Raw genomic sequence first — 15,480 nt, 5'->3', positions numbered from 1 at the left:
ACTGTTTCTGAAATAATCAAGTTTATCTTCACTATTCCTCTTCTCAGCATCTGTTTCTCCTCATTCTGTCTTCATTCAGGAGTTGGGTGTCAGATGAATGATCCAATATATCTTATAGGGGGGCTCCTTTTTCCTAGAAGACTTATTAGAGCTCACGCTATTAAAATCACCAGACATCATGTCTCTCTACATGCAGAATTTGTGCAAAAGGCAGTTATTTTGTTCGATTTTGTTTGTACTGTTATTTGAGTGAGCTCTAATACATCTGCTAGGAAAGGGAGCCCCCCTATAAGATATATTAGATCATTTATCTGACACCCAACTGCTGCATGAAGACAAAATGTAGAGAAACAGATGCTGAGAGGAATAGTGAATATAAATGAGATAATTTCCGAAACCGTACAGAATATTTAATTGATTGTAATTAGAAAGTTTCTTACTTCAGTATGAGGAATCTTATATTAAATATTGATTTTCGAGATAGTTACCCCTTTAAGGAACAACACAAACCTATGTTAAACATGAGCAGGGTTTTCTGTAGCAAATGTCTCCCAGTTTCCCAGACAGGGTTTTTCATGATGATTTCAGACATCTAGATTCATGTGAATGTGTAGGGGGAGCAAGTGACACATTGCAAACTGGCCATGTGTTTGACATAAGGGGAGTCACAAAAGGGCTCATATCCCCATTAACAGATCTTTTGAGGTAATCCATTGACTTCTATTTCCAGAGCTTCGAGCTCATTTGGGACCTGCCTCCGAGAGTGAAGGAGTGGACAAAGAAGTGGAGGATGAAGATTACCAACCAGTGGTGCAAAATGGCACAGAGGAAGTGGTGATAACATCCGGCGTCAGCACCCTTAGCTCAGTAGTTTCCCATGAAATCCAGAGCCAACAAAACAACCTGCAGCTGGGCAAACTGCGGCAAGAAACTAACAGGTAAAATATCATCAAGCAGAAATGTGTCTATGTATGGCACATGGACTAGGAACGTTATAGTCCCATCAGAAATGAAACAGAAGTTAAAATGTACATGTTCAGCAAAAGGGCCATTTAAACCTTTCCCAACCCAATTATGAAGAAGAAGTGAGTATGAGTATTATTAGGGGCATTCTGTGACAGTGAGAAGCTCTGGACTAGCAATTGGCTCAGCAGGTGATACATCCCAGCACTAAGGTACTCAGAGGCATCCAGGGGCCTAGTACTTCACTCCTAGTTTAAGATGTCGAAAATTAAAAGGCCTCGCTTTAGTTTTGTTTACTTCCAATATCACTTTTTTTTTATCTAAAGATTGCTGGAAGAGCTGGTGCAAAAGGAAAGGGAATACCAGCTGGTTTTAAAACAGTGTTTGGAACAGAGGAATCATGACTTACATCTTCTACACAGCAAATCAAGTCCAATTGGTAAGAATGCTTTCCTTTTATACAATTTAGAAGGGACGGGTTATATATTACTTTTAGGTGATTTACTGCAAAATCCTGTGACTTTAATTTATTAATAGCAGGTTGTTGCAAACAGAATATTTACCCCGCAGGTGCACTATTTTAGCTCATCATAGAACTAATGTTCTCTTCTTACCAGACCAGGAGGGGACGCGGAACATCATGTCACCTTATTTAATGTTATTCATTGCAAAACTGCCTCATCCTGCTATTGGTTGCAGTTTAGAAGGAAAAGGGTAGAAATGCAGACAATCCCCAAGGCATGACTCAAGCTAAAGTCTCCAACAGTTGAATTCTTGATTTCCCGCCTGTCAGTCTGCAGCACTTGCCCATTTCCATTAAAGATATGTCTGCACCTTCCTAATGACAAGCTGTCTGGCAATACAGTATACATGTAGTCATATATATAAATAAGTTGCTCATCTAACACTTAAGGTGGCCATAGACGTAACAATTACGATCTTTCTTGGAAAATATCTTTCCAACAAAGATTGTTCATTTCAACACATGTGTAGAGCTGAATCGTCCGATAAACAGGTAGAAACAATAGAATTCTACCTGTGTCTGACAATTCAGCACTAACAATGGCTGATATTTGGCACCCGATCCAAATTTTCCATCCAGCCCGATCGACGAGCCGACCGATATCCAAGTCTTCTGCTGATATTGGCTCTTTTCCCATCATACACGCACCGGATTACATACGAAAATCAGTTTTGTACGATATTATCTGTGTGTCTATGGCCACCTTTACTCATGTGTGCTGACCCTCAATTCATTCACTGGCTAAAATAAACCTAAAAAAATTACCCATGTGATCCTAGACTTCAGGAATATTTATATGTTGGACATACAACCTCTGCTTTCTATAAATGGTCAGTAAAACATCCTAATATTTGTTATACTTCCCATTATCAGCATATCCATGTTTATTGCCTAAAGGCAGCTGCCATATTATTTCTCATCAGAACAATCAAACCTCATCCATAGATTTTAGAAAAATAAATATAATATATTCTGCATGATTAGGTTTATTATACAGAACAACTCTCGGCTAAGAGAAAACTAAGGTTGTGCTCAGACTATGGATTCTGTGAATATCAAGCTTGTGTTGCTCTTAGACTTTATTGCAGGGGAAGATAATATCACTTTTAACTGTTCATGGATAAGTCTGGCCTAACGATTCTGCAATTCTTCCCTAAGATATTCCACAGACAACTGTACCTTATGCGTCACATGACCAAGCCACAGACCAAGAGCTTGTTAATTGGCTGAGGGAACTTGGAGCTGCTGACGATGTAGTAAACCAGGTAATAAATTCTGGATTTATTGCCAGTCAACTCTCATATTCCTGGTTACCGTGCATAATAAATGTAGTCAACTGGTTAAGGCTAGTCACATAGAAACATTTCAATTTTCTTTTTTCTTTCATTGTACAAGACGGTTGTTGATTACTGTTTCTAACACAAACCAAAAGAAATAAGATGTGTGTTAAATGATATACTGTACATGCAAAATCTTCTCAATTGTATCACAATTGTTAATTGACATTTGCATTGATGTTTGTACGACACGTAAATAAAAATGTATTGAAATAGAAACATTACAAACGTGGTTTTTATATGGCTTTAAAGGGCATGTAAAGGCAAAAAAATAAAATCCCATTTTTACTTTCTTTAATGAAAAATTAATATACTTTAATTAAAAAATATGTACCATTTTTATAAGAAACCTGACTGTATGCAGTTAAATTCTCGATTCATTTACTGCTGTGGATAGTAATTGTCAGACGTTCCCTAACTGCTGAACAGGGAAACAATCATACTTATGAACAGCAGGGGGAGCCCCTGCCTTCCCAGCCATGCAGAACTCAAGCAGCTTTGTTTGTTTCCCTGTAGAGCAGACGGTGACTGTTTCTAGCCGCAGGGACGAAGATCATGGAGCCAGATTTAAACAGATAAACTGGGATTCTATTTGGAGGATTATTTTGCTGCAGACACTGGTTCTGCAGAGTTGGAGAAAGTTTGTATTAAACAATACAAAAACTATAAAATCCACATTAGATTACGTGACAACACAGGACCCAGTGCAGTCTGTATGTTCTGATTATTAATCAGTCTTGCTGTATCGGCTTCTGGCAGATATTAATTTACTTGTGCTGTTTTGATAATTTATGACGATCCCTAAGAAGCCCAGACCACACTGAGCATGTGCACAGTCTTAGTCTTGCAGAGATGTTTAACAAAGTTACAAGATGTTGACCCCCTGTGACCAACTTTAAAGCATAAATCATTTATTTGATTAGGCTTGTGGTGCAGAAAGTTTATGTTTAGTATACAAAATACAGCATTTCTAGCCTTATTCTATTTTAGACTTTATTTCCCCTTTAAGATGTATGCAGATAACTGCATGTAACTCACAGGATTTAAAGGGGTGGTTCACCTTTAAGGTAACTATTAGTATGTTATAGAATGGCCAAGTCTAAGCAACTTTTCAATTGGTCTTCATTTTAGCCGCCTTCTTCTGACTAGTTCCAGCTTACAAATGTGTGATCTAAAAAACAAATGCTCTGTACGGCTAAAATGTATTGTTAGTGCTACTTTTTATTATTCATCTTTTTATTCAGGCCTCTCCTATTCATATTCCAGTCTCTTATTCAAATCAGTGCATGGTTGCTAGGGCAGTGGAGACCCTAGCAACCAGACTGCTGAAACTGAAAACTGGCTGAATAAAAAGCTAAATAACTCAAAAACCACAAATAATAAAAAATGAAAACCAATTGTCTCAGAATATCCCTCTCGACATCATACGAAAAGTTAATTTGAAGGCGAACAACCCCTTTAAGTAATATCAAATTAAAATGTAATTGCTTCTCTAACAAATTCTAAATTGTGTTCCCAGTTTGTTGAAGAAGAATACACCCTCTATGATGTACTGCATGATATCACCAAAGATGATCTGAAATCACTGAGACTCAGGTATGTAGGATGATGGCAAATGAATTCCTCTAGAGCAAACACTATATAGTCATGTTACTTTTTGTCCTGTGCAACATTCACTTTGTATTCTACATATTATACAGCAAACATTATACTGGTATCTGTTATCCTGTATGCTCGGGACCTGAGGTTTTCCGGACAACGGATCTTTCTGTAATTTGGATCTTCATACCTTCATACCTTAAGTCTACTAGAAAATCATTTAAACATTAAGGGGCCGATTCACTAACTTCGAGTGAAGGATTCAAAGTAAAAAAACTTCGAATTTCGAAAGTTTTTTTGGGCTACTTCGACCTTCGACTTCGAATCGAAGGATTCGAAGTAAAAATCGTTCGACTATTCGATAGTCGAAGTACTGTCTCTTTAAAAAAAAACTTCGACCCCCTAGTTCGCCATCTAAAAGCTACCGAAGTCAATGTTAGCCTATGGGGAAGGTCCCCATAGGCTTGGCTAACTTTTTTGGATCGAAGGATATTCCTTCGATCGTTGGATTTAAATCCTTCGAACCGTTCGATTCGAAGGATTTAATCGTTCGATCGAAGGAATAATCCTTCGATCGTACGATCGCACTATTTGCGCTAAATCCTTCGACTTCGATATTCGAAGTCGAAGGATTTCAATTCCCAGTCGAATATCGAGGGTTAATTAACCCTCGATATTCGACTCTTAGTGAATCAGCCCCTAAATAAACCCAATAGGCTGGTTTTGCCTCCAATAAGGATTAATTATAGTTTAGTTTGGATCAAGTACAAGCGACTGTTTTATTATTACAGAGAAAAAGGAAACCATTTTAAGAAATCTGGAGTATTTGGATAAAATGGAGTCGATGGGAGATGACCTTTGGGTTTCTGGATAACAGATCCCATACCTGTACAACAAAAGGAGCATAAACAGATTATCTCAGAACCAGGCACAGGTTACTTCTATTTCTGCCACTGCCCCAAGTTCTTCAGAGAACCATAGAGAATAATAATTAATAATATCACAAATCAATAGACGGTGGCTGAAAGAAAAGTCTAATTTGAGGCTGTGGGACAAGGGTGCTCTAGCCAGAAATGAAACCCATTTTACTAATCACATAGGACCACACAAACCAGTGACTATGTAATAAATGTAATCATTTATTATTAAAATAATATTCTTTTTCAGGATAGTCCTAGTGGCGTCCCAAATGGGACCAGTCGTTTTTGTGCTGCTACAGATTCCATGTGATAGTATGTTCTTATTCTGCTTCTTTTATTTTTATACCTTTAAAGGAGGAGTAAGCACATACTTTATTTATAGGACTCCTGTCATTGGTTGTGCTTGTATTATTCTCATCACTAAACAATTGGAAACCAATCTTTTCCTGTACAAGGGTTCCTAGTTGGCAATTGCTGTTAGAGAGCCAGTGACATGAAGTGAACATGGAAGCCACGACCCTGATCTCCAGCTCGATTTTCAGTTCAATTACGGGGAGCAGAGCCTTTCTGGGGTGTCTGTTTGGTGCAGCTTAGAGGAGAGATGTCTGTTTAGATTATTAAAATTCCCATTAAAGGGGTTGTTCACCTTTGCGTTAACTTTTAGAATGATGTAGAGAGTGATATTCTGAGACAATTTGCAATTGGTTTTCATTTTTTATTATTTTTGTTTTTTGAGTTATTTAACTTTTTATTCAGCAGCCCTCCAGTTTGCGATTTTAAGCAATCTAGTTGCTAGAGTCCAAATTATCCTAGCAACTATTCATTGGTTTGAATAAGAGACTGGAATATGAATAGGTGAAGCCTGAATAGAAAGATGAGCAATAAAAAGTTGCAATAACAATAAATGTATAACCTTATATAACATTTGTTTTTAGATGGGGTCAGTGGTCCCCTTTTGAAAGCTGGAAAGAATCAGAAGAAAAAGGCAAAAAATTAAAAAACAATAAAAAATAAATAATGAAGACCAATTGAAAAGTTGCTTACACTTGGCCATTCTATAACATGCTAAAAGTTAACTGGAAGGTGAACTTCCCCTTTAAAGGACATGTAAAGCCTACATTTTCCTACCATGTATATAAGTATATCTTTCCCACCCAAGCCACATCATTTGTACTGCTTATACCCCCTCCATTTGCTAGTGCCATCACATTTCCCTAAAACAAATAGCAGCTTTCACCCGGCCACCATTTTCCCTCTGACACATCATCAGTAACAGAAACATGTATTCTGTACTTTGTTCTGCTGGGGTTGAGCACTGCAATGGTTAAGCTGAGCTCAGGAGAGGTGGTTAGGAGAAAAAATAGGATCAGACAACTAGAGTTTCTATGAGACCAGTAATGCTATCTCTTCATTGGCTGTTAGACTGGAGGGTGTGTTTAGTAATATGAGCTGAGAAGAACTGAGCATGCTCATGAGCCAACAGCCAAAGTAAATTCCCGAGGGAGGCGGCCGAGTGGGTTAGAGGAGGAGAAGGACTTCTAAGTGATTAAGGGGATGCTGCAGCCTTACTGTTAACCTTTTAACAACCAGAATGGCAGTTATCTACAGATTTCAAAGAGGCTGTTCATTACATTTTTGTGGAGGGGATTTACGTGTCCTTTAATGTGGCACTACTTCTTCAAATATGTGACTGTTGGTAAATATACTGTATATGGGAAATCCATTATAGGCAGAAGTATAAGAAGACTGTTTATATAATTACCCCTGCCCGATACATGGCTGGCAGAATTGTACAGGTATAGGATATATTATCCAGAATGCTCGTGACCTGGGGTATTCCGGATAAGGGATCTTTCTGCAATCATTTAACCATTAAATAGACCCAATAGGATTGTTTTGCCCCAAATAAGGATTTGTGCAGCTTACTTTGGATCAAATACAAGATACTGTTTCATTCAAAAGAAATCATATTTAATAATTAGAATTTACAGTAGAACCTCAATTTAAAACCCCGATTTGGAGTTTCCCCTCATTTTACATCGTTGTTTTATCTCACCTATATATTATACATAACACATTTCCCTGATTTTACATTTTCCTGAATTTAACACCATTTTTGTCTGGTCCCCTGAAAAACGTAAAATGGGGGTTCTACTGTATTTGATTAAAATGGAGTCTATGGGAGATGGCCTTCCCGGAATTCGGAGCTTTCTGGATAACTGATCCTATATCTGTATCTTTACTGTCACCAATAATATTTAGGTGCATCTTTTGTAGGGTGTCTGCGCTACTACTGTGTGGGTCGGGTTTTTCCCCCGCCTGACATCTGCCTGCGCCCACCAGCGTGCGACTTCCGGGTTCCTTTTATAGACCCGCGCCCGACCTGCCCCGCCGATGACATCACAAAAGGGGCGGGACGAGCAGGCGAGCGCATCTTTAAAAGAAGAACCCGGAAGTCGAAAGCCGTGCAACGTGGCAGGAGAAGAGCTCAACTTGCACCCGCCCTCCTGCCATTCGCCAAAAGTGTGGGGTCGGCCCGAACTCCCGGACCCGCGGTTCCTGCAGCTATTGGCCCGGCCGGCACATCACTAGTCTGTGCCCAGTAAAGTCGGGGGAAAAAAACAATAGACCTTGAGCATAGAATGAAATAAGTGAAGAAATTGAATGTAATGTGCTCCATGTCCTTCCAAAACCCTCCCAAACCAATAAACAGATGTGCACTGTAATAATATTTATTAGACAATTTTATATTCTGTTTGATACTATAGCAAAAAAAAATGACAACACCCCCTTGTGTGATGAGTTTCTTAACCCCTTCCATTCTGTTCTCCGCACTTCAGGGGAGGAGATCTCTGTCGGATCTGGAAAGCTGTAACTAAATACAGGAAAGATAACAATCCAGCTGGCGTCGACAATTAACGAAACGACGCATTTCACGCACCGCAACTGTGAAAGGTTTCCGGCGAAAGAAACATTCCTACTTTTAAATTATTTAACTTTTGTATATCCCTGTATAGAATCTCTTTTCTGTGGAAGTCTTTGTGTGTATAGATGAATTGAAAGTTCTCTTTGCCAAAGTTTTCTTTTCCTGAATGTATTGCACAGCTGTGAGCAAAGTCCTGATATACTGTTCCACAATAATTCATATTTCATATACGAACGCTTATTTACAATTCCACGGTCTATAAAATAAATATGTTGTTACTGCAAAGAATACAGTATAAATTAGTTACTTGCAACCCATAATGCTGTGGCTCTTTTTGTGTTTATCTAAAGGCTTTGAACTGGGGGTTCTGGGAGCTCAACTGGGGGTTCTGGGAGCTCAACTGGGGGTTCTGGGAGCTCAACTGGGGGTTCTGGGAGCTCAACTGGAGGTTCTGGGAGCTCAACTGGGGGTTCTGGGAGCTGAATGCAAAGAATACAGTATAAATTAGTTACTTGCAACCGATAATGCTGTGGCTCTTTTTTATCTAAAGGCTTTGAACTGGAGGTTCTGGGAGCTGAACTTGGGGGTTCTGGGAGCTGAACTTGGGAGTTCTGGGAGCTAAACTGGGGGTTCTGGGAGCTGAACTTGGGAGTTCTGGGAGCTAAACTGGGGGTTCCAGGAGCTGAACTGGGGGTTCTTGGAGCTAAACTGCAGGTTCTGGGAGCTGGATGGGGGTTCTGGGAGCTGAACTGGGGGATCTGGGAGCTGGACTGGTGGAGGTTTTGGGAGCTGGAGGGGGTTCTAGGAGCTAAACTGGGGGTTCTGGGAGCTCAACTTGGGGTTCTGGAGCTGAATGCAAAGAAAACAGTATAAATTAGTTACTTGCAACCCATAATGCTGCGGTTCTTGTTTGTGTTGAACTGGGGTTCTGTTTGCTCAACTGGGGGTTCTGGGAAATTAACTTGGGGGTTCTGGGAGCTCAACTGGGGGTTCAGCAGCTGGTGGGCAACATAACATTTCATAATAACAAGGTCATGGTAATAAATGAACTACATGAGCATCTTTTAGTGTCCTGCTGTGACAAAACTACCCCCTTATAACAAGCTACCAGGAGGGGCAAGAAAAGTCTTAAAACTCTCCATAATAAATGATTTTCATCAGATACTGTTCCACAGCGATATGTGCAGAGGTTCCGGCAGATAAATCTGGAGTTCATCTGATGCTGCAGACGGCTGGCTCAGCAGCCATCTTTGTGCACTCATATTACTTCATGCAGTTAATTTATAACCATATTGGGACTGTCTAATACAGTGATGGGGAACTGGTGGCCCTCCAGGAACTGTAATTCTCAGTCAAGATAAAGCACCCAGCAAGCCAGGAAATGTTCAGGGGCTGTGCCTATGCAGTCTTTACAAATATACCGTGAGAAGTCTTTATCATTATCACACTCTGGTGAGATGCTGCTTGAGTGGCCATTCATGTGCTCCTGTACTATTTCCTGCGGATGGAAATCTGGCCATTTCTTTAGAACAGCCCTGCCTGTTACAAGGAATAATCAGATTGGCTTGCAGGAGTTTCACTGGCCGTATACAAGTGGTGATAGCTGCCTCACTAAAACAGTTACCATCTCTCAGAGAGCGGCACTTACTGGACCCAGACCGCAAGGGTTTGGGACTCACAAGCCGCACAAATGAAGTGACTGCACTTCTGGGTTTGAGTCCTGTTGACATTTATGTTCTAATTCAAGAAGTGGCAGATGTGTTTCTTGGTCTGTGTATAAAATCGGGCTGAGAAACAGGTGCTGTATGGGCCTGAGTGCAGACACACACAGAGGGTTTTGGCATGAAACTATAGGAGTGAATAACTGTCACATTGGGTGAGTAACTGCCGGCAGACACCAAGTGCCACAGCTCTGTGTGAAGTCCATTTACAATCTAACCACAGACTCTTGTATTGAATCCTGGTACAGAAAAACAGGGTACAAAGCTTCTAATAACTAGTAGCCAGTTTTAGAGGCCAAAACTAAAGAGAAAGATCTCACTTTGCAGCCCAGAGGCAATAAATATGGTCACAGGCTTCAAGCTCTAGGTATTCAGTGTTGGGAGGCAGCATCAGGTCTTCTTCTGCAGCAAAACCCAAAAGCTCCCCTGTCTGCTCCATCGTGGGGAAGGGTAGGTGTATGTTCAGTGCATGTATTTTTGATCTGCCTTTTATTGTTTTATCTTGCAATTTAGTATTTTAATTAGGGATGCACCAAATCCACTATTTTGGATTCGGCCGAAACCCTTTGCGAAAGATTCGGGCGAATACCGAACGGAATCCTAATTTGCATATGCAATTTCCCTCCCACCCCTCATTTGCATATGCAATGTCCCTCCCACTCCTAATCTGCATATGCAAATTAGGGGTGGGGAGGGAAATTGCATATGCAAATTATGATTCACTTCAGTATTCGCCCGAATCTTTCACAAAGGGTTTCGGTCGAATCCAAAATAGTGGATTCGGTTTTGCCAGGCAGAAGGATCCGTCGAATCTGAATCCTGCTGAAAAGGCCAAATCCTGGCTGAATCCCGAACGGAATCCTGGATTCGGTGCATCCCTAATTTTAATCGTATTTGAATCTATTGGAATGCCTTAGATCAGGGGCCACAATCCCTGTAGCATCACTTCTACACGGAAGATACAGTGATTGGCATGTCCCAGTTTAAGTGCTAGAGTCACATGAAAAACCAGACCATGAGACAAATGATATTTTAGAGAGTTTTTGCCACCACTGACTCTTTCCTGTAGGGATCTGGGAGGAGAGGACCATTTAACAAAAGTTATTATTCGAATTCATGTGAATTTTTTTTTAACTCGAATATACTCACAATTCGACTGGGAGGTTATTTAAGAAAAAATCGGAATGTCCAATATTCGATCAAATAGTTCCGAATCAAAAATTTGAATCGTATTCGACTCGTACGAATCAAGTTTTTCTCCGTAAATGAACTCGGCAGGTTTTAGGTGGCGACTATTCGGATTAGGACTGTTTCCATGGCCGAGGTGTTATAAATCTCACATTCTAATTTACAGTTGAATAAGAGTATTAAAATTCGAACGTGTGAATTTTGACACCAAAAAAAATAAAAAAATCTGAATTCAAATGTACGATTCGACCCTATACTGTAAGTTTTATGTAATGTGCCCCCCCTCAAGTCATTGATTGGTTACTGCCTGGTAAAGCAGTCGAAACCGAGAGAGCTGAAAAGCAGGAAGTAGTGTTCTGGCTATTATGTTAGGTATGTTGTTGGTGGAGAGGAGAGTACATCTGGAATAAAGAAGTTAAAAGAAATCATATTTCATTGATTATCTATTCTGTGCCTTGTGTGTGTACTTTCTACTACAGGTAGGGAATTTCTTATTCAGAATGCTTGGGACCTGGGGCTTTCCGGATAAGGGATTTTCCGTAATTTGGATCTTCATACCTTAAAGGGATCCTGTCATCGGAAAACATGTTTTTTTCAAAATGCATCAGTTAATAGTGCTACTCCAGCAGAATTCTGCACTTAAATCCATTTCTCAAAAGAGCAAACAGATTTTTTTATATTCAATTTTGAAATCTGACATGGGGCTAGACATTTTGTCAATTTCCCAGCTGCCCCATGTCATGTGACTTGTGCCTGCACTTTAGGAGAGAAATTCTTTCTGGCAGGCTGCTGTTTTTCCTTCTCAATGTAACTGAATGTGTCTCAGTGGGACATGGGTTTTTACTATTGAGTGTTGTTATTAGATCTACCAGGCAGCTGTTATCTTGTGTTAGGGAGCTGCTATCTGGTTACCTTCGGATTGTTCTTTTGTTTGGCTGCTGGGGGGAAAAAGGGTGGGGGTTGATATCACTCCAACTTGCAGTACAGCAGTAAAGAGTGATTGAAGTTTATCAGAGCACAAGTCACATTACTTGGGGCAGCTGGGAAATTGACAATATGTCAATAAATTTCAAAATTTAATATAAAAAAATCTGCTTGCTCTTTTGAGAAATGGATTTCAGTGCAGATTTCTGCTGGAGTAGCACTATTAACTGATTCATTTTGAAAAATGTTTTTTTTTTTCCCCATGACAGTATCCCTTTAAATCTACTGGAAAATCATGTAAACATTAAACAAAAACATTAGGCTGGTTTTGCCTCCAATAAGGATTAATTATATCTTAGTTTGGATCAAGTACAAGCTACTGTTTTATTATTACAGAGAAAAAGGAAATCATTTTTAAAAATTTGGATTCATTTATTATAATGGAGTCTATGGGGGACAACCTTTCAGTAATTTGGAACTTTCTGGATAACTGGCTTCCAAATAACAGATCCCGTACCTGTACTAAGAAGAGGGAAATGATACTACGAGCAAAACTGAGCAAAGTGCAAATAAAAGTTGTAATTGATATTACGCTCTGTACAAATTGCTATAGGGCCACAACAGGGCCCTGTGATTACGGCCTGATCTATGGGAGGAATCAAGGACAAGGCTTGCCTTCACTTCCAGTGCTTTGCTCCATGTTCCAGATCTTCAAGCCATCATACTGAACAGAACTCTGCTTTCCCTGGGCGCAAGTACTTGTTAGATTAGAGACGGAGCTTAAAGTATTGCTGATGACGTTTATTAGGAGCTAAGAAAAATACAAAGCAATCATTGTGTTGAGGTCAGTTTTAATGAAACGGAATAATAAATGTTTCAGCACATGTATAAATGGCAAGACTTTAAGTTCAGGATCCTATAAATATATAACATTTCATCTGAAGAAGGCAGAGCTTCTAACTTACATTATAAGAGAACTTTGCCCAGCCAGAATCAGAGGGAAAACCATGGAAGAAAAGGGGGTCTCCTGAAGCACGAGTTCTCTCTAATGATTACACTGAACTAAAATGGATGCAGATCTGCTTTCGGTCTGAAAACATTAAGGCATTTTCTTCTTATCCAAACACATGCCAAGTCCTTATGTATTAAAACAAAGTCTAAAGTGGATGATGTTACTGGTGGGACATTAAGAATTGCAGTGCGTCTTCAACCCAGCAGTGAGGAGTAAACATAACCCAGCACCCATTAAAATGCCCTTAAAGTAACAGGTAACATTGACCAGAGGAGGACTGAAGAGATTTAGCTGGCGGATTTGTATTTGATCCAGAGATTTGCTCCTCTGACATCAAACGTGGGATCATTGCGATAAATGTGATTGGCAATTTCTTCTAGTGGAGGTTCAGGGTCGGTGGTAGCAAACTGAGCAGCTTCCTCAATCTCTTTCCGTACTTCCACATCAATTTCCTAGAAAATATGAAGAGAGAGAGAGAGAGGGGGGGGGGGAGGGGGAGGGTACAGGTTATTACTTGTTTATTGTAGTTGTTATTATTAATATATTCCATTCCTTTAGGAATCAGCACAAAATGCACTCTATAAAGTGATTTGCCAATAGGACCTAGATTATTCTTGATGCTGCCTTGAATTGTATCAAAGTAAATGTATTAAATGTCTGAATCACTGTGCCTAGTACAGTACAGTTGTAATGCACCAAGGCAATTTAAAGGCAATTTGCAATTGTTTTTTTTTATTTGTGGTTTTTAATTTATTTAGCTATTTATTTAGCAGCAATTTCAATCTGGTTGCTAGGGTCCAAATGATCCTAACAACCATGCACTGATTTGAAAAAGAAACTGTAATATGAATAGGACACGACCTGAATAGCAATAACAGTATGTTTGTGAAAGTTCTCATTCAACCAGGTCATGGTATATCTATAGAAATAAGTCAAATCAACTGGACTTGCTGTTTTTTTTTCCTGAAGACGTTTCACCAGTCACCCAACTGGCTTTCTCAATTCAGAATAACTTGTACATAGGATCTTGCTTCGCTATATATCCTCTGGAATGTTGCTCCAATCAGCTGTTTGATAGTTAGGAAAGGACAAGGTGCTCCAGAATGAATTGCAAATGACTCACCGAGTAATGAAAGTGGTCCGGGTGCACCAGCCTCAGACCCCCATCTTCAGGGAGCTGCATGACCAGGTCCTGTGGATCCGTTGAGTGCCGGTCGGCCCTGCTTTTCTCTTTAGCATAATCTGTTTATCATAATCCACAATGATGTCATTAATTAGGTGTTGATTGTATTAGCATTGGAACTTTGATGTGTTATTAAAGCTTCCAGGGAGAGGTGCCGAAACAGCATTATATGTGGCAGACAATAGACATCATTGTGGATAATGATAAACAGATTATGCTGATTGGAGCAACATTCCAGAGGATATATAGCGAAGCAAGATCCTATGTACAAGTTATTCTGAATTGAGAAAGCCAGTTGGATGACTGGTGAAACGTCTTCAGGAAAAACACAGCAAGTCCAGTTGATTTGTCTTATTTCTGTAGATATGGCAATAACAGTAAATGTGTAGCATTACAGAGCATTTGTTTTTCTGATGGGCGTCAGTGACACCCCATTTGGAGCAGGAGAAAAATAAGAAAGCGGCAAATAATTCAAAACTATATAAAAGAAAAAATCATACCCAGTTGAAAAGTTGTTTAGAATTACCGATTCTATAACATACGAAGTGTTACCTTAAAGGTGAACCAGCCCTTTAAAGGAATGGTGAGCACATGCCACATTGGCGTGTTTATAGAACACAAGCAAGAAAAGAAATTTAGAATGGCTAGGCACTTAAAGGAATTATACCCATAAAATTGCCACACTTAATGCATATGTGGTTGACCATCTGCCTGATGCACTTCCTTTGGTTTGTGAGGTTCATGTGAGCCCTGTAAATAACAACTTCTTTACCCAACTGTCAATTCAGGGCTGCCCATTCCACCTCCCCAATTTCTTCCCTTCCCTTACAGGAGCTACTTGCGCCCATTTAATGCAAGAAATAACGTCATATTGCAATTTTTAACTTTGAAAAATAAAATAAGCATTAAAAAGGTGGTTCACCTTTCAGTTAACTTTTAGTATGTTACAGAATGGCTATTTCTTCATTTTTCCACTTTTTAAATTATTTGCCTTCTTCGTCTTACAGTTTCCAGATTTCTTTCTAACTGAAAGCTGATCTTATCTAAAAACAAATGGTCTCTAAGGCTACAAAGTAGCCTTTTCATATTCCAGTCTCCTATTCCAATCAATGCACGGTTGCTAGGGTAATTTGGACCCTAACAACCAGATTCTGGAAACTACAAACGGGAGAGCTGCTGAATAA

General features: G+C 39.6%; 2 protein-coding genes across 4 annotated transcripts in view; one reads left to right on the top strand and one right to left on the bottom strand.

Moving 5' to 3' along the window:
* LOC108708885 (mitogen-activated protein kinase kinase kinase 15) overlaps window positions 1–8,585 on the top strand; it is a 79,772-nt gene extending 71,187 nt beyond the window's left edge. For both annotated transcript variants that reach the window (XM_041583611.1, XM_041583610.1), the window contains exons 25-29: window positions 731–938; window positions 1,290–1,402; window positions 2,645–2,751; window positions 4,343–4,419; window positions 8,183–8,585. In XM_041583611.1, coding sequence (XP_041439545.1) covers window positions 731–938; window positions 1,290–1,402; window positions 2,645–2,751; window positions 4,343–4,419; window positions 8,183–8,261 — 584 coding nt within the window. In that variant the 3' untranslated portion in view covers window positions 8,262–8,585. The remainder of the gene's footprint in view (window positions 1–730; window positions 939–1,289; window positions 1,403–2,644; window positions 2,752–4,342; window positions 4,420–8,182) is intronic.
* A 4,302-nt stretch (window positions 8,586–12,887) lies between these two features.
* The window catches only part of pdha1.S (pyruvate dehydrogenase E1 alpha 1 subunit S homeolog), a 29,738-nt gene continuing 27,145 nt past the window's right edge, over window positions 12,888–15,480 (bottom strand). Inside the window, 1 exon segment of one of the 2 annotated variants that reach the window (NM_001094141.1) lies at window positions 12,888–13,565. In NM_001094141.1, coding sequence (NP_001087610.1) covers window positions 13,401–13,565 — 165 coding nt within the window. In that variant the 3' untranslated portion in view covers window positions 12,888–13,400. 2 annotated transcript variants of the gene reach the window in all.

The sequence above is a fragment of the Xenopus laevis genome, chromosome 2S (assembly GCF_017654675.1).
Source record: "Xenopus laevis strain J_2021 chromosome 2S, Xenopus_laevis_v10.1, whole genome shotgun sequence".
Classification (NCBI taxonomy): domain Eukaryota; kingdom Metazoa; phylum Chordata; class Amphibia; order Anura; family Pipidae; genus Xenopus; species Xenopus laevis.
The sequence above is the reverse complement of the archived record's forward strand: the minus strand, read 5'-3'. Positions and strand labels throughout refer to the sequence as shown.